Source organism: Canis aureus, chromosome 16 (genome assembly GCF_053574225.1).
Source record: "Canis aureus isolate CA01 chromosome 16, VMU_Caureus_v.1.0, whole genome shotgun sequence".
Classification (NCBI taxonomy): Eukaryota; Metazoa; Chordata; class Mammalia; order Carnivora; family Canidae; genus Canis; species Canis aureus.
Window position 1 is genome coordinate 37,772,268 of NC_135626.1, and position 20,708 is coordinate 37,792,975.

The 20,708-nt window shown below is 45.3% G+C and overlaps 2 protein-coding genes and 4 non-coding genes across 8 annotated transcripts in view; 2 read left to right on the forward strand and 4 right to left on the reverse strand.

Moving 5' to 3' along the window:
* Positions 1-1,088: 1,088 nt before the first annotated feature.
* Positions 1,089-7,220, reverse strand: RPL23 (ribosomal protein L23). The gene is made up of 5 exons (XM_077853028.1): positions 7,073-7,220; positions 6,425-6,508; positions 6,009-6,137; positions 1,324-1,437; positions 1,089-1,219 (listed from the first exon to the last, which is right to left on the reverse strand). The coding sequence occupies exons 1-5, from the start codon at positions 7,083-7,085 to the stop codon at positions 1,137-1,139; spliced, it is 423 nt and encodes a 140-aa protein (XP_077709154.1). The 5' UTR covers positions 7,086-7,220; the 3' UTR covers positions 1,089-1,136.
* On the reverse strand, positions 6,259-6,393 carry LOC144287322 (small nucleolar RNA SNORA21). Its single transcript, XR_013355158.1, has one exon. It is a non-coding gene; the product is annotated as a small nucleolar RNA SNORA21 (small nucleolar RNA).
* An 84-nt stretch (positions 7,221-7,304) lies between the features above and the next one.
* The window catches only part of LASP1 (LIM and SH3 protein 1), a 52,058-nt gene continuing 38,654 nt past the window's right edge, over positions 7,305-20,708 (forward strand). The window contains exon 1 of one of the 3 annotated variants that reach the window (XM_077853025.1): positions 7,305-7,431. In XM_077853025.1, the coding sequence (XP_077709151.1) occupies positions 7,399-7,431 (33 nt within the window). In that variant the 5' untranslated portion in view covers positions 7,305-7,398. Of the gene's footprint in view, positions 7,452-19,412; positions 19,659-20,708 lie in introns of those variants that run through there. The other 2 variants (XM_077853026.1, XM_077853024.1) reach the window with 2 other exon arrangements.
* TRNAC-GCA (transfer RNA cysteine (anticodon GCA)) lies at positions 13,098-13,169 on the reverse strand. Its single transcript has one exon. It is a non-coding gene; the product is annotated as a tRNA-Cys (tRNA).
* On the forward strand, positions 16,931-17,002 carry TRNAC-GCA (transfer RNA cysteine (anticodon GCA)). The gene has a single exon. It is a non-coding gene; the product is annotated as a tRNA-Cys (tRNA).
* TRNAC-GCA (transfer RNA cysteine (anticodon GCA)) lies at positions 18,654-18,725 on the reverse strand. Its single transcript has one exon. It is a non-coding gene; the product is annotated as a tRNA-Cys (tRNA).

The following is a 20,708-nucleotide window of genomic DNA, read 5'->3' on the forward strand; positions in this document are numbered from 1 at the left end:
TGACCTAATTGGTCTGGGATATTGTATGGCCTGGACACATTTCTTAACTCTTCTTGTTGAGAACCACTGATTAGGTCTTACCAAATATGTGCTAGGACCTACACATACTCTAAGCTTCAGCCTTACAGAGAACACCTAAGGCGGAGTATACTCAGATACTAGATATATGAACATCTTAGTCTAAAAAGCCTATTCCTACATCTTTAGGCCAATTGACCCAAACCTGCCAAGTGCTTATTTTTTCTCTCAGGCTCTGAATGTCACATAAATCATGGTTTAGAAAAAGTTGCAATGTCCGATGCTTTCATGCTTAATTTGCCAAGGTTTATGCCCATTATGCTGGTTAATTACATCACTTTTTATTCATGAACTAGGGTTTGGCAGGTACATTATACAGCTATCTTGTCAAAACGTTGACAGCAAAAAACATGCAGATATTTTTAGTAACTTAATTACCTTCCACAAGAGCAAATTTATATGGCAATCATGTTAGACTTTACAACTATAGTCCTTTATGTGCTGGCTTACCCAAAGAAAACTCTAACTCCCAAGTATGCATATATAGACATGCACCTGATCCTTCCTCACATCACTCCCTGAACTCCCCATCTGTGTCCACAATCCAATCATTCACTTTATCTCAAATTAAGAGCAGTGGAGTTGGGCAGCCCCGGTGGCGTGGTGGTTTAATACCGCCTGCAGACTGGAGTGTGATCCTGGAGACCCGGGATCAAGTCCCACATCGGGCTTCCTGCGTGGAGCCTGCTTCTCCCTCTGCCTGTCTCTATGAATAAATAAAATCTTAAAAAAAAAAGGGCAGTGCAATTACCTGGGGTGACCTCTCATTAAACAGTATTTACTATCTGCAATTTACTTTAAGGACTCCAAACAAACAAAAAAAAACACTAAATTTTATAGCAGAAACTGAATAGTCCAAAAGTGTCTGTAAAGTCACAAAGTGCAAGTACTACACTGAGTAGCTTCATTTTACAAAAAGAAGCAAGGGTTAGGGGGTGTTCAAGAAGAAGGACATGTAAAAAAAAAAAAGAAGAAGAAGAATGACATGTAGAAAACAGGAAGGCAAACACTGAGAACAAATAATTTTTATTTTTTTTTAAAACAAATACACCAAAGAATCATGCAATGCTGCCAGCATTGGAAGCAATCCTGGGCCACAAGTCTGCACACTCCTTTGCGACTGGTCCTGTAATAGCAGAACCTACATAAAAAAAGAACGAAGTGACAGATAAGCTCAGATAGACCCTAAGGTTAATAAGTCAACTGCTCTCAAAGACCTAGGCAACACTTTGATTTCTTTCTTACCTTTCATTTCACCTTTATTATTTACTATGACCCCCGCATTATCCTCAAAATAGAGAAACACACCATCTTTTCTCCGGTATGATTTTCGTTGTCGAATCACCACTGCTGGATGTACTAAGAGGAAAAACAGGAGAGCAGTCATTAACTTGTCAAGTCCCAGAGCCACCACAAGAAAGTAGTTCACATCTCACTTAGTTCTCCAACATTTCCCACTTGGACAGAATATATACTCATGATTCGCTTTTCATTTCTCAAAGCAAGTGTGGGATACTGCAAATACCAATCAACCCTTAAGGACTTAAGGAAAGACCTTATTCCAAGTCAAAACTGCCTGCATCTCTTGCAAGTATAAATCTGTACTCTTTTAGAAAGATTAGCAACACATTAGCAGGAAACTTGCTGAGCACCTCAATACTTGTTCCCACTTCAGGAACAGGTGGATACTGTTACAATCTTCGTATCACAAAATGGGACCCCCTTTTGGACGGAGTAAGCAGAGGTCAAGCTATTAACTCATTAGGCAACATTCCATCCCAGTATGTATTAAAACCTCCAGGAAAGTACATACCTTGATCTAAAAACTACTGCTTTCAAGGGTTAGGACTGAGTACGTACAGTGTTAGATTTTACAAATAGAAGTTCATTCACACAAATTTAACCAAAGAAGCCCTGTAATTTCTAGTGTGCATATATACACAGATACTCCTTGAATCCTAGCAATACATCCAGGATCTTGACCACACTCTACTCTATTTCAAATGCCTAATTGCCCGGCAAATGTGTGTTTGTTTGTTTGTTTTTGTTTTTTTTTTAATAGAGCAAAAACTTAGGGGTTGCCTGGGTGGCTCAGTCAATTAGTCATCTGCCTTGGGCTCAGGTCATCATGCTGGGGTCCTGGGATCAAGTCCCATGTCAGGCTCCATCCCCCCTCCCCTCACTCATGCCCTCTAATAAACAACAACAAAAATTTACACCTATCTGTAATTTTTCACATATAGGACCTATCATCTGTGAAGCAAGAAAAAAACAGGTTACAGGAACGCCATGGTCCCATTTAAGAAGTTTACAAGCTAATTTTCTGCAAATAAGTCAGAAAGAAAGGATGGGGCACCTGGGTGGTTCGGTTGATTAAGCATCTACTTTGTAATCAGGTCCTGATCTCAGGGTCCTGGGATTGAGCCCTCCATCAAGCTCCCTGCTCAGTGGAGAGACTTTCTCCCTCTGCCCTTCCTTCTGCTCATGCTGTCTCTCAAATAAATAAATACAATCTTTTTTTTTTTTTTAAAAGACTGTATTTATTTATTCATGAGAGAGACAGAGAGGTAGAGACATAGGCAAAGGGAGAAGCAGGCTCCTCTCACAGGGAGCTTGATGTGGGACTTGATTCCAGGACCCCAGGATCATGACCAGAGCCAAAGGCAGATAACCAACCACTGAGCCACCCAGGTGCCCCAAATAAATACAATCTTTAAAATAAAGAGAAAGGACATACAACAAAATATTATGTGATCATCTCTTGGAAGTCTGAAAGTTGGATAACTGAAATTTAACTTCCACTTCCTATGTACTTAACTGTGTTTAACTTTTTGAGGAACTGTTTTCCAAGGTCTTAAGTAACTTAAAAAAACCTACCTGCACTAAAGTAAACACTCGCCCAAACCTTCACCTACTGCACGGAAGTACTGAAGACAGGGACGTCCTGGGATCAAGTCCCACATCAGGCTCCTCACAGGGAGCCTGCTTCTCCCACTGCCTATGTTTCTGCCTCTGTGTCTCCCATGAATAAATAAAATAGTGAGAAAAAAAAAGAAAGCACTGAAGACAGACATCACCTGCATGCAAACCTTGACTGTCACTAGCTTAGAGACTTTTGAAGAAGTTACTTATCTTCTGAGGTTCAAGTTTTCCTCTTGTAAAATAGGGATAATAGTTACATTTCCACATTCAAGATCAGACACTGCAAATACAGGACACGGATCCTGTCTATCCTTTTTTTTTTTTTTTTAAAGTATTTAAAGATCTTTTTTTTTTTTTTTTTTTAAATTTTTTATTTATTTATGATAGTCACAGAGAGAGAGAGAGAGAGAGAGAGGCAGAGACACAGGCAGAGGGAGAAGCAGGCTCCATGCACCGGGAGCCCGACGTGGGATTCGATCCCGGGTCTCCAGGATCACGCCCTGGGCCAAAGGCAGGCGCCAAACCGCTGCGCCACCCAGGGATCCCGGATCCTGTCTATCCTTGAGGCTAATACTTTCACTATACATAAAATTAGCCCCTGATAAGGTTTTTTCTTTCTAAAATCTCTATACTCAATGTGGGGCTCGAACCCCTAAACTCAAGATTAAGTTGTATTCTCCATTGACTGAGCCAGCCAGAATCCCCTACCTCTGGATTAGGTTAACATGAAATACACATTGAAAGATAACTAGTATTTACTGAGACCCTCCTCTATTGGACTCTCATTCATCTACTCATAGCCACACACAAATCCAGGACTCTGGACCTCCAGAACTGCCCCTTTCCACACTTCTGTTACATGGAAGGCCAAGGTGAAGGGATCTATTCATTTAGCAGAAACAAGGACCAGGGGCGCCTGGGTGGCTCAGGTGGTTAAGCATCTGCCTTCGGCTCAGGTCATGATCCCAGGATCCTGGGATCAAGCCCCGCATCAGCTCCCTGCTCAGAGGGGAGTCTGCTTCTCCCTCTCCCTCTGCCCACCCCCCACCACCTTGTTCATGCTTGCTCTGTCACTCTCTCAAATAAATAAATAAAATCTTAAAAAAAAAAAAAAAAAGAAAGAAACAAGGACCAGTAAGATTAACAGTGTTGGCAATTCACGATTTTTAAAGCCATTTAAGTGTCCTCTGGTCTGTCCCATAACAATCTGATTGAGACCAACAACACATCCCGCTGCCATCTCATCAGTGACAATGGACTGCTCTGCCCTTCTCTGACAGCTTCCCAGGCCACAGAGCAGACCCAGCAAGTGTTCTAAAAGGAAAGCCTGTCCAGTTGTATGCAGATCCCAATCTACACACTGATTAATCAATAATCACAACTCCAAGCCCTCAAGTGGGTATTCAAGGTGAGCAAAGACTTCAGACCCAAAGGCTAAGAAAGCAGGGGGTGGGAGGGCTGCTTGTATAGGCCTAAAAGGAATAACTGCAGTATGTGGTCACAACCCATCGTATTCGTACTGTACATCAAGAGATGGCCAGGACTTCTCAAAAAAGCAAGATGTCCCAGGGCAGAGATAGACTAAGCAGGTACAAGAGCAAAGTTCAGGAGCTGAAGTTAAGTGCATGGAGTATCATGAGCTCTAAAGCCAGACAGAACATTATTACATTACAAGTCAGAAGTGCTCTGAAACCCTCTCCCACCCAACTCCTACTCCTAGGGGAATTAAGCAATGAGCAGTTCCCTATTATAGTTTCTACCAGAAGAAATTTAGAAGCAACTATGCTAAACCTTTGACAAGTCACAATTTTGAGTAAATCTCATCTATATAGGGCAGCCCGGGTGGCTCAGCGGTTTAGCACCGCCTTCAGCCCAGGGCGTGATCCTGGAGTCCCACGTTGGGCTCCAGGCATGGAGCCTGCCTCTCTCTCTCTGTGGGTCTCTCATGAATGAATGAATGAATGAGTAAATAAATAAATAAAATACTAAAAAAAAATCTCATCTATATAAAGAACCTGTCCTAAAGCAGGACGCATGTTATTCTCTACTTACAAATTGTCAGGTCATAGGCCAAATGCTCTACATTCTCAGCTTATTACCCGAATCTCATAACCACTTGAGAAACTATGCAAATATTATTCTCCTTCAAATCAGTTGTTCCAGAAAAAGGAAACTTGCCTGACACCTCATCCAACTCTAAACGTCTACCAAATAATCAATAAAAAATACATTAACTAGGGGGCCTGGCTGGCTCAGTCAGTAGTGTGTGGGACTCTTAATCTTCGGATTGTGAGTTCGAGCCCCATGTTGACTATACAGATTACTTAAAAAACATTTACTAGGGGAATCCCTGGGTGGCTCAGCGGTTTGGCACCTGCCTTTGGCCCTGGGCGCGATCCTGGAGTCCCGGGATCGAGTCCCGCATCAGGCTCCTAGCATGGAGCCTGCTTCTCCCTCTGCCTGTGTCTCTGCCGCTCTCTCTCTCTTCTATCATGAATAAATAAATAAAATATTTTTTAAAAATTTTTACTAAATACCACCATATTCATTTATAGCCAACCAATGAGCAATGAACCATGCTACACCGAATGAGCCATCCAGGTGCCCCATGATTTACATTTTTAAAAGATGGGCCCAGACTTCAATGTGTCAAAAATATTTAAGGAGTTAAGAGGGCAAGAACAAATAGAACAATGGGGTGCCTGGCTGTCTCAGCCAGTATAGTGTGTGACTCGATTTCAGGGTAGGAAGTTCAAGCCCCTCACTGGGCAGAGATTACTTAAAAACAACAACAACAAAAAAAACCAAATACAGCAAGACCAGGTAGCGGAGAGTAGTCTCTAAGACAGCAGGGGCAGAACGTCAATTCCAGGTATTTATCTCGCACTGCCTCTCAAAGAAAATCAAGGTTTAAGAAACCTTTAGAATGGTAAAATTATTCCATTTTCCAATAAAGGGAAAAGTCCTTCACCTGTCCACCAAGCAACGAGGATTCAGTGTCTACTCACCCTTCTTCCTGAGCTCTGGTTTGCCTTTCTTCACTGTGGCCATCACCATGTCCCCCACACCAGCAGCAGGAAGTCTGTTCAATCGTCCCTTAATCCCCTTCACAGAGATAATATACAGATTTTTGGCTCCTAGAGAGTGTAAACAAAAGTAATTGTTCTTTGGCCAGTATAATGCTTCTCCTGCACTTCCAAAGCCTATCCCTCTGCTCACACTCCCAAGTGAGTTCCCACGCCCAACCAAGGTGGTACACCTTGTCACACCACCGATTGAAGCAAAACAACACAATATGCTGCTGCTTCACCCAAAAGCAGTGTTTTTACTCTACCCTTTCTTGACGGCTCAGTGGGTCATCAGTCAAGGCCCACCGAGTGCTTTTAAAAGGGGGAGTTTGGCACAGTGCAGCTGAAGGTCTCACCTGTGTTGTCAGCACAATTGATGACGGCTCCTACCGGAAGGCCCAGGGAAATCCGGAATTTTGCACCGGAGGACCCACCACGTCCTGCGGGTAGAAGAAAAACAGCATAGGGGTCACTGTCTACTCATGGTTCGGAGTTCCCCTCCCACTCTCAAGAAATAAATTCATTTGCACATGCTTTGGGCAACGGTATACTCAATTGCCTCTCTCCGGGACTACGCCTACCCCTCCCCATAGCAAACAGCCAATTCCTATTACCGCCCCTACGTTATGATGAAGGGGCCTGAGCTTCTCAATCCTCGCTCCAACTTTTGCACCACGTAGCTCTCCCCGAAGGCAGCAGTCGTCCACTCTGGGGCCTAAACCATCCCACTTCAATAGCATTACTGGAGGAGCGCCAGGCGCAGGGGGAGGACCCCGCGGGGTTTGGCCTAAAGTCCTGTCCGGATCCTGCCACCTCAACTCTCCAGCCACCCACCCACCCCCCGCCGCTTTCGGGGGCCGTTCCAGGGCTCTCACGGTGCCCTCCTCTCCCTCTCCGCCCCGGAGGAGAGCAAAGTGCCTCAGCTGCCCATGGCCGCCGCCCGGGCGAGGCCAGCAGCCACCTCGCGACAGATGGCGAAGGATACCCAAGACTCAAAACCTCACCTCGCTTCGACATCTTGAACACCGGAAAAGGACAGAAAGGAAGGAAGACCAAAGGACTCTGGGATATGAACTTTGATGCCCCGCCCAGTATCGTCACGTGGCCCGGAGTTTGCTCAATCCGCCTCTTCTCTCCGGCCCCGGGCGCTGGCCTATTACGTAATAAACCCTGCGCCTCGGCGTGCGTTCGGGTTGCGAAGAGAAGGGCGTGCGTGTAGAGGGCCGCTGGAGGCAATGCCTCTCGGAGCGTCCTCTCGACGAGCTCCGAGGTAGTTGGGGATGCAGAAACATTGGTTAATTTACCCAGAAACCTCTTCGGAGCACGTACTATGTGTCCGGAACTTCGCTGGTGGACACTCGAGGTTCGGGAATGATTAAAAGGGTCTGTGCTGTGTAGGGGCCCCCGGGGACACAGGGAATGGGGGACCGAGCTAGAAAGAGCTCCAAATGGTGTCGTTAGGATGTGGTATTGAAAAAAAAGAAAAAAAAATTGTGTTGAAAGAGAGATTGCGAATAAAAATCAACAACCCTCGTCCCCCAAAAAGGATGTGGTATTGAGAAGGGCCACTAGCACTATGTATAATCCCACATATGTGTGTTTGGTCCCATACCCATTTGTATCTTAATTAATTAATTAATTATATTTATTTTAAAGATTTTATTTATTCATGAGAGACACGAAGAGAGAGGCAGAGAAACAGGCAGAGGGAGAAGCAGGCTCCCCGCAGGGAGCCTGATGTGGGACTGGATCCCGGGATCCTGGGATCATGTCCTGAGCCAAAGGCAGACACTCAGCCGCTGAGCCACCCAGGCGCACCGCCATTTGTATTTTAGATAACTTTGGCTTATTATCCCTTTCACAGCTTCAACTTCCCCCTTTTCTGGCTTTCCTTTTGTCAATACATTCATGCAAATATTTATTGAGCACCTGGTTTATGCCAGGTACTGTCATACTTCGGACTACCTCAGGGAAAAAAGCCAGATCGACATTATTGCCTTTGAGGAGCTTACGTTCTGCTAGGGTGGCAGTGATACCCGGTATTAGACGCTAAACAATAGATACACTAACTGCAGTGTATAGTATGTAAGACGATAATGTGTACTTTGGAAAAGTAAAAGAACAAGGTAAGAGGAATCAGGAAGTGGGAATAGGGGCACATTGCAATATGAAACAATATGGTCAGTGTAGGCTCCATGGACAAAGTTGATATTAGAGCAAAGACTTTAGGTGAGGGAGTTGGCAATACCAATGTCTGGAAAGAACAGTGGAGATAGACATCAGCCAATGAGCGGCCCCAAGGCTGAAGTGTGCCTGAGCAATAAGAGGACCAGCAAGGAAGCCAGATGTGTCTGGACAGAGTAAGTGAAGGGAAGAGTAGTAAGAGAGAAGGTCAGAAATAATGGAATGAGATTGTGTATGCCTCTATGGACTTTGGCATTTGTGGACTGAAATGGAGAACCATTGCCCCACTGTAAGCAGTGAGGGGACATGATCTGACTAATATATCAGGAGAATCACGCTAACTGAGGGTAGACTGGGAGAGGACGAAAGCTCTTGCAATAACCAGGAAAGAAATGATGGTGATTTGGACTACAGTGGTAGCAGTAGAGGTAACGTGATGTGGTCAGATTCTGGATGTGTTTTGGACGTAGAGCCAATAAAATGTAGGGTGTGTAAGAAAAGAAGGAGTCAAAATGTCTCCAAGGCTTTAAGTCTGACCAAGTTGAAGTCAACTGGGATAGGGAAAACTACGGAAGAAACAGGTTTGGGGTTAAGAATAGGACTTCAGGGATGCCTGAGTGGCTCAGTGGTTGAGCATCTGCCTTTTGCTTTGGGTGTGATCCTGGAGTCCTGGATCAAGTCCCACATCAGGCTCCCTGTGGGGAACCTGCTTCTTCCTCTGCCCGTGTCTCTGCCTCTTTATGTGTCTCTCATGAATAAATAGATGAAAATCTTGAAAAAAAGAATAGGACTTCAATTTTGGATAACCAAACAAGATTCAGATAACAAGTTGGACATATTAACCCGGAGTTCTGAAGAGGAGGAGCTATAAATTTGGAAGTTGTCAGAATATAGGTATATATTTGACCCTTGAACAATTCTGGGATTAGGAGCATGGACCCCTCTGTACATACAAAAATCCATGTATTTCATGTATAACTTTTGACTCCCCTAACTTAATTATTAGTAGACTACTTTGACCAGAAGCCTTACCAATAACATAGTCAATTAACATATGTTATATGTATCAATATTGTATTTTTACAATATAAATAAAATCGAGAAAAAAATGTTACCAAGAAAATCAAAAGGAGGGACGCCTGGGTGGCTCAGTGGTTTAGCTCCTCCCTTCAGCTCAGGGCATGATCCTGGAGTTCTGGACTCCCTGCATGGAACCTGCTTCTCCCTCTGCCTATGTCTCTGCCTCTCTGTGTCTCTCATGAATAAATAAATAAAATCTTTAAAAAATCAAAAGGAAGAAAAAAATACATTTATAGTACTGCACTGCATTTAAAAAAAATGGGACTGCAGTTCAAACCTATGTTGTTTGAGGATTAAGCACATTTCAAACCATAATGGTGGATGATATCATAAGGTAGGGGTATCTGGCTGACTCAGGGGGGTCCTAATCTCAGGGGTGTGGATTTGAGCTCAACAGTGAGTGTAAAGATTAATTAAAAATAAAAAAATATAAGAAGAAATAAGGGTAAATAAAGACCATGATCTAAGCTCTGGGGCACTTCAACAGTAGAGAAGTCTGTAAATCTGTTCATTTATAAATCTCTCTTAACACTCTTAAAATGCCTTCATTTGGTCCTGCCAACTTCTCTAGCTACCTTTTTTTTTTTTTTTTGCTCTCCTTCACTTCCATGTGTTTCTCTATGATTTCTTTACCAAATTTGTCTCTCAATGAACAGAACACCTATCCATCCAGGTGTCCCATCTGAGACTCTTGCCCGAGTTCTTTTCAGTTTGTCTTCTGAATGTCTGTAACGGGGTGCCTGGCTGGCTCACTGGGTAGAGCTGTGACTCTTGATGTCAGCGTTGTGCATTTCAGGCCCATGATGGGCATGGAGATTACTTTAAAAATAAAAAATCGGGCAGCCTGGGTGGCTCAGCGGTTTAGCGCTGCCTTTGGCCCAGGGCATGATCCTGGACATCCGGGATCAAGTCCCACGTCTGGCTCCCTGCATGGAGCCTGCTTCTGTCTCTGCCTTTCTGTGTGTGTGTGTGTGTGTGTGTGTGTGTGTGTGTGTGTGTCTCATGAATAAATAAATAAAATATTTTTTAAAAATCAGTAGTTGAGCATCTGTCTTTGGCTCAGGTCCTGATCCCACATCGGGCTCCCCACAGGGAGCTTGCTTCTCCCTCTACCTGTCTGCCTCTCTCTCTGTGTCTCTCTTGTATAAACAAAATATTTAAAAAATAATAAAAAATCTCAAACAAAATCTGTTATATCTATCCACTTCTCTCCATCTCCTCTAGTACTACTCTGGTCCATGTCTTAACCTAAGCTACTTCTGAAGCTTCCTAGCATACCTCCTGACCTCTGTTTCTCCCCCTCCACCCACTCACTTTTCATATAATGGCCAGGAATGATTTTTCAGAAATACAATTACAAAGTCATCCTCCTGAAAATCCTCCAGTGGTTTCTAGCACTCTTAGAATCAAAGTTAAAATCTGTATCATGGCCTACTAGGCCCTGATCTGGCATTGCCCTACCTCATTAACTGTATCTTACACCATGCTTGCTCTTGTTTTGACGAGTTGGCTTTTTAGTCTCGGAAACTGCCCATGCTCCTAAATACCCTTAGGCCTCTCACATGTTTGGAACTCTCTACCCTGCCTTCCCTCATCATGTATATCATGCCTATAATTTTTCAGATTTTTGGCTTAAATATCTTGTCACCCATGGTTTTCATGATGCTGCTAATAAAAGAAGTTACTATTTATGCAATGTTACTGAGTCCTAGTCATTGAGTTAAGCATTTACTGGAACGTGACTTCTTGGATCCGCCCAACAACCCTGTGATGTAGGTATTCTTATTCTCACTTACCAATGAGAAAACCAAGACATACAAAGGTAAAGTCCAGGAAGACAGTTCATGAAAGGCGGAGCTGGAATGTCCCCCCAAATCTGGCTCATTTCAAGACACATTCCCTTAACCACTATGTTGGCTATATTTCCTCCTGTATTTCCCTTTGTGATCAAGCCCACCCTGATAGCTTCAATCATTGTCTATATGCTAATTGCTCCCCCATCTATATCTGCAAGCCCAGACATTTCTGCTTAGCTCTCACCAATATACGGAAATGATGATTGGGATACCTCTACTGCAGAGGGACTTCAAACCTGGCATGTCCAAAACAAAAATCATCCTTTTCCCAGGAAATCTGCTCTTCTTCCTGTATTAGTTTTTTTCTTCTTTTTATTTTATTTTTTTAAATTTTTTTTATTTATTTATTTATGATAGTCACAGAGAGAGAGAGAGAGAGAGAGAGAGAGAGAGAGAGAGAGGCAGAGACACAGGCAGAGGGAGAAGCAGGCTCCATGCACCCACCAGGAGCCTGATGTGGGACTCGATCCCGGGTCTCCAGGATCACACCCTGGGCCAAAGGCAGGCGCCAAACCGCTGCGCCACCCAGGGATCCCCTTTTTATTTTTTAAAGTAAACTCTATGCCAAACATGGGGCTCAAGCTCATAACCCTAAGATCAGTGGTTGCATTCTCTACCCACTGAGCCAGCCAGGCTTCCCTGTATTTGTCTTAGCTGGTGCTACTACCAGTGTCTGACCATAACACTTTATTGCTTAAAACACCGAGCTGGCTCTCCAGGGCTTATAGAATAAAGTCCAAGCTCTTAGCACAGTATTGGAGTCTCTTTCTGAAATGGCTTACCTTCTCTCTGGCCTCATCTCTGATCACCTCGCCTCTTACACTTCATTCTCCAGCAACACCAAACTGCTTAGAATTTCAGGACTCTTGCTTTATCCTTATGTTCTTCAAAATTTGTGCTCAAATGTCATACCTTTCCTGTGCCATTTCACAACCAAAGCATGCTCTCCCCTGAGCCCTCTCTTTACTAAGAGTAGTGGTTCTCAAGTGTTTGTCTGAAGACCTCTTAACATTCTTAGATTGTTGAGGACCCCAAAGAGTTTTTGTTTATATAGGTTATGTCTATCGACATTGACCAGATTAGACATTAAAATTGTGAGATGTTTAAGTATTTGTTAATTCACCTAAGATAATAAGTCTACGCTTATTAAAAATACATAACATCTTAAAATGAAAAATACATCTTTCCAAACAAAAATTATTCATTTATTTAAAAGATTTTATTTATTTATTCATGAGAGACAGAGAGAGAGAGAGAGAGAGAGGCATAGACACAGGCAGAGGGAGAAGCAGGCTCCCTGCAGGGAGCCTGATGCGGGACTCAATCCCAGACCCCGAGATCACACCCTGAGCCTAAGGCAGATGCTCAACTGCTGAGCCACCCAGGCGTCCCCAAACAAAAATAATTTAATGAGAAGAGTGACTTTGCTTTACATCCTTTTGGGGATCCCTTTAATGTCTGGGTTAAAGGAAGACAGCTGGATTTTCATGCTCCCATACAAAATTTGTTATGATATCACACATGGTAGCTTCTGGAAAGCTCTACTGAATACTCAAGAAACAGGTAAATAATGTAGTATTGTAAAACTAACTTTCTCTTGCTAGAAAGTGTCTCCGAGACACCCGGGAATCTTCAGACCATTGTTTGGGAACCACTGACCTGCATAAAAGGGCCCTGCAATGGTTAGGGACATCATTACCTCATACACTAATTCCTTTGTTTGCATGTTGACTCAGGTATTAGAACATGAAATCCTCAGTGCTGTGGTTCATTACTTTCTGTGTGTGTTCCAGAACACTGGGCGAAATGGACAGGATGACTATTTCCTTAGTATTATCTCTCTCTCTCTCTCTCTCTCTCTTTTTTTTTAATCATCTTGAGGGTGCTAAGGCTTAAAAGTGAATATAGCAGGGGGCACCCGGATTTGAACCGGGGACCTCTTGATCTGCAGTCAAATGCTCTACCCCTGAGCTATACCCCCTCTGCTGGCTGGAGAGGGATTATATCCTAATTGTAGTGTTCACTGACCAGACCTTTCTGGTGATTAATAATGGTTTGGTACCTGTGATCGATTCTTTGAGGTTTCCTGGGGGTGATACAAAGAACCAAGAGAAGATTGCAGAGGTGATCTGGACCCAGTGGTGGGAGAGGAATGCAAAGTCAGCTCTGACCCAGGCTTGAAGGTCCTGTGGGAGGGGTGTGGATAGGATTCCTTCTTTCCAACAACTACAGGCTTTTCTACCTCTAGCTTCTGGGAATTAACTGTTCTGTGCATTACCATCTTCCCTGCTTGCAACCTGAGCTGCACTGAATCCCCAGCCCAGTGCTTTGTGCAAGAGAGGAAGTGCTTCCCTTGTCCTTCTTCAGACCCTCTCCGCTCCTGTACCAGACGAGCTTCTATTGTCTCCGTTCTCAGCATCTTCAGTCACTTTCTCTGGCTTCTTCAAACATCATCAGGTTTCCCCAAGATCAGAAAGAAAGCCTTTCGGTTGCTTTGTACAGCTGCAGTCGCCTGCGCATTTCTTCTTTCTCACTACCAATTTATAAGAAAGGCAGTGACTTCATTTCTTTCATTATCCACTACCTGTCTCTGCAGTTCTGCTACTCTGCATTTGCCTTCTCGACTGTCACTAATTTCTTCCCCTGGAGTATGTATCTTGTTTCTCCAACTAGACTGTAAGTTCTTTGAGGGCAGGGATCACTTTACATTCCTCCTTGGATTCCCCCACAGTAGTTGGCACAGTGCCTGGTTCACTACACGCCCTAGTTTGTACTTGATAGCCAAACCACAATCCTGATTAAACTCAACTATTACATTACACCACGCTAGCACTCAAGCAGCTGAATGTTGTCGGAGAAGAACTCACAAGTTCTGTGTCACTTCATCAGTCTCAAGCAGGCTAGTGTTCCCTGCCTAGTATTCCTACACCACTGGCTGACTAGCTAGGTTCACTTTCTCAGTCTCCAAAATGTTTATTCCACACACTTTCTCCTGTCTTAAACCTTCCATATCTTATCTTTCCTCACTCTCTTAGCTGAAAAGCTGGCCTCTTCCTTTTTTGAGAAAATTAGAATCTGTCAGAAGCAGTGGTATGCTGGTAAATGGCTAACAGCTGGCTTAAGAGGACCTGATTTATAGCATTTGCTAATTCCCATGGTGCAAATATCCCACCCGCCAATTTCAAGCTACCCAAATGAAATCAACTGGCTTTTTAAATTCCTGAAAATTCAATCATCAGCTCTCACAAGCGGTATGAGCCAAGTCTAGCACACTTCTAGGGTTGACCACCTCCTTCATCAACTACCCACTGTACACCGACAACTCCAGAATTACATTTCCAACCCAGACCCCTCCCTGATCCCTAGAATTAACAGGATCTTCAACTGCACTCTTAACATCTCCTCTTCAACATTTATGGGGCAGCACCCCTCTCTTAACATATTGACCCATATTAGAATGTGAAGTCCATGAGGATAGGAGGCTATCCTGTTTTACTTTGGGTAAGAGTTTTTAAGATAAATTTAATTTTTTTCCCTCTAACATACTCCGTTCCCAGTGTTCTTTATCTCAGGAAACCACATAACCATTCACCAAGAGAGTGAATATAAAAAAGAAGAGTCACTCTTGATTTATCTCTTTCTCTCCTCTTCCTCAAGCCATCCAATATACAGGAATCATGGAGCTCCTCTGTCATGATCAATCTGGATACCTATACCCCTCTCCAGCTCTGCTGTTCTCACTGTAGGACGTTAAATAATGGCCTTCTAGGTATCTCCATGTCCCAATCCTCTTGTGAATATGTTAGCTTATAAAATAAAAGGGACTTTGCAGGTATGGTTCAGTTAAGAATCTTGAATTTAGGAGATTATTTTGGATTATGTAGATAAACTCAATTTAATCACAAGGGTCCTTATAAGAGAGAAGCAGGAGGATTAGAGTCAGAGACTGAGAGAAGATGTGAGGATGGATGCAGAGATCAGAGGGTAAGAAGATACACTACCCTGGCTTTGAAGATAGAGGAAGGGGCCATAAGCCAAGAAATGCAGGTGGCCTCTGAGAACTACAAAAAAACAAACAACAACAACAAAAAAAAACCAAAAAACAAAACAAAAAACAAAAACAAAGAAACCAATTCTCTCCTAAAGCCTCCAAAAGAATACAGGCATGTCAACACGTTGAGTTTAGTCCAGTGAATTTGATTTGCAATTCTGACCTCCAGGAGTGTAAGATACTTTTGTGTTGTTTTAAGGAAATAAGTTCATGGTGGTTTGTTACAGCAGCAATAGGAAATAAGTACACTGTTGTAGTGTAAGACACCACCACCATCTCTCACCTGCACTACTGCAATAGCATCCTAATCTGTCTCTGTGTCCACCTTTTCCTTTTCCTTTATTGTGGCAAGAACACTTAACGTGAGATCTACCCTCTTTATAGATTTTTAAAGATTTTATTTATTTATTTATTTATTTATTTATTTATTTATTTATTTAATTTATTTATTTATGAGAACGAGTGAACATTGAGCCTGATGTGGGGCTCCATCTCACCACTGTGAGATCATGACTTGAGCAGAAACAAAACTAAGAGTCAGATGCTCAACCAATTGAGCCACCCAGACATACAGATTTTTAAGTGTACAGTACAATATTGCTAACTATAGGCACACTATTGTATAACAGATCTCTAGAAATTATTTATCTTGTATACCTGAAACTTTATAGCCACTGGCTAGCAATTCCCCATGTGTCTCTTTCCTCATCCCTGGCAGCCATTCTATTCTCTGTTTCTATGAGTTTGACTGTTTTAGATACCTCATATAAGTGGAATTATTCAGTGTTTGTCCTTCTATGATTGGCTTATTTCACTTAGCATAATGTCCTATGTTGTCAAATATTGCAAAATTTCCTGCCTTTTTTTTTTAAGGCCGAATAATATCCCATTTTATGTATTCTCTATGCCAATTCTTGAGTCCCACAGTAGTGTGGGTGATGATTTCAAATCCCCGCTAAAAACCGTCCAATGGCTGGCTTTTCATCCATTTGAAATAAAATCCAAACTCCTTACCTTGGATTACAAGGCCCTCTATGGCCCAGGCTACCTGTGCAGCTCTTTTGAATTGCTCTCCCCTTGTCCACCTGTCCAGCCACTCTGGCTCTAGGGATTTGCAGTAGTCATTTCTGCTACCTAGCATTCCTGCCCTCCCAGATAACCAAACTGTTTCTTATATGTCTTTCAGATCTTAACTTTCTAGTTTGTTGTTTGTGTTCACTAGATTTTAAACTCGTTGTAAGAACAGAAAGTGTGTTTGGCACCTAAAGTAGAGAAGTTGCTCCATAAAAGGGGAGAGCCACCCCTAGAGAGTATACTCCTGGAACATCTCCTAGGGGTATCTTGTTAGCTGGTGTTTGTATCTTTTTTAGAGAGACCAGGCAAAAGGATTCCCCACCCAGTTTTGCAAAAGGTTGTTTTCTGACTTCTTTGGGTAAAGAGATGGGTTGGATTGTTGATAAAGAATTGAGCCCATTTTGAAAAGGCAGATTGGTATCTGAGTTCACACATTTTCAAAATGCCATGTCTTCAACTGTATTTTAATTTTGTTCCTCCTTACTAGAAAATTCAGTATCACCTAGCAAGAAGAAACTTGTTTTTTTTTTTTAAGAAACTAACTTTGAACAAATAATTTTCAGGATGAAAAATTTAGGATTGCAGTAAAGAGAATTTACCAGGCTTTCACCAGCAGAGGGGGTATAGCTCAGTGGTAGAGCATTTGACTGCAGATCAAGAGGTCCCCGGTTCAAATCCGGGTGCCCCCTTGGTTGCCTTTACTGTTTTTCGCAGTTGTTCAGGTATAACTCGGACTTCTGTAGGTTCTGAATCCGAAACTCTTTGGAATCCCAATCTTTCACTTGTCTGATTTCCCCCAGCAGGTACTTGTTCCTTATACCTGAGAAGCAAAGAGCAAAGCCCCAGAGGTTGAATGGTGATTACTCTGCCCACTCAGTATATATACCCCAACTCAGTGGCAAGAAGCCCACTTGTATGTAAAAAGAAGGCACCAAACTATTTTCATCTCTGAGACTGAGATCTATTGGTTTAATATTATTTATATTTCTCTTTGGGCAATATTATTGCGCTGAGTTCATACTCTGAGAAGACTGTGAGAACACAATCCAAGTTCAGAAGGCATATCTACATGGTTGCGAAGTTTAAGACCCAGCACACAGAGAGAAGATATGTCAAAAGTGAAGGGCTTTCTCCTTCTTTATGTTAGCTCAAAGGGAGGGCTTTGTTTTTTGTTTTTTTTTTTTAAAGGGAGGGCTTTGGTTGGATAAAACTACAGGTGGTAAGTTTGAGGCCTGGTGTCCAGAAACGGGGTGAAAACCTGGCTATTTCTTGGGACTGGGCTTTTCACCCGACAGTGGCTCTGCTCAATCTCAATATCTATCTAGACTTTGAATGCCTCTCACATTTATGAAAGCTATGGGGAAAAATGCACTGGAGTATTCCCCAGGGGCTCCGAAGAATGACACAACCAGATTCCCGGTTTAAAATATCACAGCTGCCCCCTGACCCAGGCAGCATGTCTCTCCCTTTCTCCTTTATTTTTCCTTTTTTTGGGCAAAATCTAGTCGAGGGGGTTGCCTTTGCTGATTTAACACAATGTTTCCCTGTGGCCCAACAGTGATAATTGTCAGTCAGGAAGCCAATAGATATCTGCCCTACCTTCAGGTTGTGAAACTCAATTGTCCCCTATTACTAGTTCAGCAGTTCTCAAAGTGTGGAACCCTGACCAGCAGCAGCAGCACCCGCACCCAGGAACTGGTTACAAATGCAAATTCTTGAAGTTCCACTCCCGGTCTACAAAATCAGAAACTGGGGGTGTCTTAACAAGCTCTTTTGGTAATTCTGATTCACGCTCAAGTTTGAGAGTCGGGTCATCAGTATATATCAGTTTGCATCCGGATGTAACTTTATTTTTATAAATTAAAATGAGCCTATGGGTGTGCTTTCATCCTGCCTGCGTCATGAGCAATAGGGAAGGGTGAATATAGCAGGTCCATGACATTGTTAATAAAGAAAGTTGAAGTCGGGGAAAGGTGTTTGTGGGTTTCCTTATCTTGACCATCCACCTCCCTCATCGGAAATGGAAAGCCAAATTGGGGGGTGGGTGGGTAATCTTGTTCCCCGATCCCAGCGTGAGGCTGCTTGGCATCGGCCACAGAAACCCTGACGCTTCTGGCGCGGATAATAGGGACACGCAGCTTCTGTACTTGGATTTGTGCGTGCACCCGGTCCTTCTCCTGCTGGGTTCAAAGCAAAACCGAAAGCTTTCTGCTAAGGTTGGAAAACGCGGAAGGCATTTAAAAAAATCCTACTTTCTGTTTTCTCTTAACCTAGAATCCAATGTTCAATAGTTAATCCAAGTTGTTAAATGCTCGTCACAGCGTGGAGGAAAAACCACGAAGGGGGCACCCGGATTTGAACCAGGGACCTCTTGATCTGCAGTCAAATGCTCTACCACTGAGCTATACCCCCACGCCGCTGTTGCGCCTGGACATGGCTCTTTTGGGTACTAAGACATTACTACACTAAGAGTAGGGAATAAGGAGAAAGGAATGAAGGAAGAAAGGGGGCCAAGCGGAAAGCAGATGGTGTCCGGACCCGGAGAACCCTGGGACAGCGACAGGACAGAGGTCGGGGAGGGAAGAACTAGCCGGGGCTACAAGGCGCAGCGTCCAGGCTGTACCGGTTCCGCCCTACAAATGTGGGAAAGGATGTGGGGGGAAGGGAGGCGAACTAAGGGGCGGGGCAGGGGCTTCCCGTTCCGTCCGCAGGTTCACGCCAGGTACCGACGGGCACAAAGGAAAGTCCCCGAATCTGGTGAATCCGATCGGGCGTTCAGGAGGGTTCTAGCCCCACCCTCGAGGTGCGAGGGCTTTGCCCGTCTCCCGCAGCCCGGGCGCCCCAGATGTGCAGCCAGACCGGCTCCGCGCCGCCTCCAGCGCCGAGGGGTCCCTGGCCTCCGGGCGCGTTTCTCCCCGCACCTTCTGCTGGAGGGCGCCCGCGCACGGGGGACCCTCTGGACGCACCTAGGCGCGCGCCCCCTGCCCAGCCGCCCTCCCCGGAATCCGCCCCCGCGCAGCCCCACGTCGCCCGGGAAGCGCGCCGCCCGCGCGCGCCCCTGCCCGCGCCCGCGGCGCGTCCCCGCCCCGGTGCAGCCCCTCCTCCCCGCTGTGTTTATTAGGGGAAGGAGGGCGGAGGCGGAGGCCAGTTCCCTAGCTCCAGCCGCCGTCGCCGCTGCCTGTGTAGTTGCAGCAGCGGCCGCCTCCCGCCAGCTCGCTCCGGGGAAAGAGAACGCGCGCGAGCTCGGGCGTCCCCGCCCCAGCCCTTCCCGGAGCCATGAATCCCAACTGCGCCCGGTGCGGCAAGATCGTGTACCCCACGGAGAAGGTGAACTGTCTGGATAAGGTGAGCTCCGGGATCGGGAGGCGCGTCCTCGCAACCCCCGAGCAATGCTCCGGATTAGGGGAGGAGAGAAGGGCCGGGTCTGTGCCGCCTCAACCCCGCGATCCCGGGAGGAGGGAGGGAGGGCGGTGTCATGGGGTGTGGGGACGGACCCCAGTCCGGAGACGGGGGATGTGCGGCGCGGCAGGGAGTCCACGCTTGGCGGTAGCCACTACTGGAGAATAGTGGGCTCTGAGCCCTGGGGCTGGGAGGACGGAAGAGGAGTGGGGAGGCCAGGCCCCGGGTGGGGGGTGGGGGAAGGTTAGGGGTGCAGTCCCGCCCCCTAGGGCCGAGAGAGTGAGAGGAGACGGCCGCTCCCTCTCCCCGCCGAGCTGAGCGCCAAGTAGGCGGAAGCGCCGGGCGCTGGGGGAGGGGGAGGGGGAGGGGGCGGCGGGGGGGCGGGGCAGAGGTTGGGGGGCCCAGCGCTGGCCGCAAATGGCCGGACTTCGTGGCCTGGAGACCTGGGGGCTGGGGCTATCAGCCGCGAGTGTTGCATCTGATGAATTGGGCTTCGGATAAGGACCCAAGCCCCACCTTTTTTTGGACGACCTGTACCCCCCTCGGTGGTTCAGGGCTTAAGGGACTAGGAGATATCCTCCATCGCTTCCCAGCCCCCACCTTAAATTAGAAGCCAACTCCCGGGGCTAGGCCGCCCAGCCAGAACGGGGCGGGGTCGGGTGCTGGAGTAGGGTGGGTGGGGGGTGCTTTGCAGAGATCTCTTGAAATTGTGCGCAGAGCCTGAGACTGGCCTGTAGAACAAAGAGCTAACTTTTCAAAGCAGGTTTCCCCAATGGAGGGTGGGGTTGGCTGAGTTCTGGGGAAGCCAAGAAGGGAAGGTGGCCTTCTGGAAATTCACGGTCCCCCGGGGGCCTTTACTCGTCGTCTCCCCCCCACCCCCCCCATCCATGCTGGACTTGTTCATCTGGTTGCTATTATACTTTTGGAGGGGGTTGAAGAGTAGAACTGGGTGTTTCCAGCAGTTTGGGGTAGGATAGGTCTTTTAAGCTCCCTAAG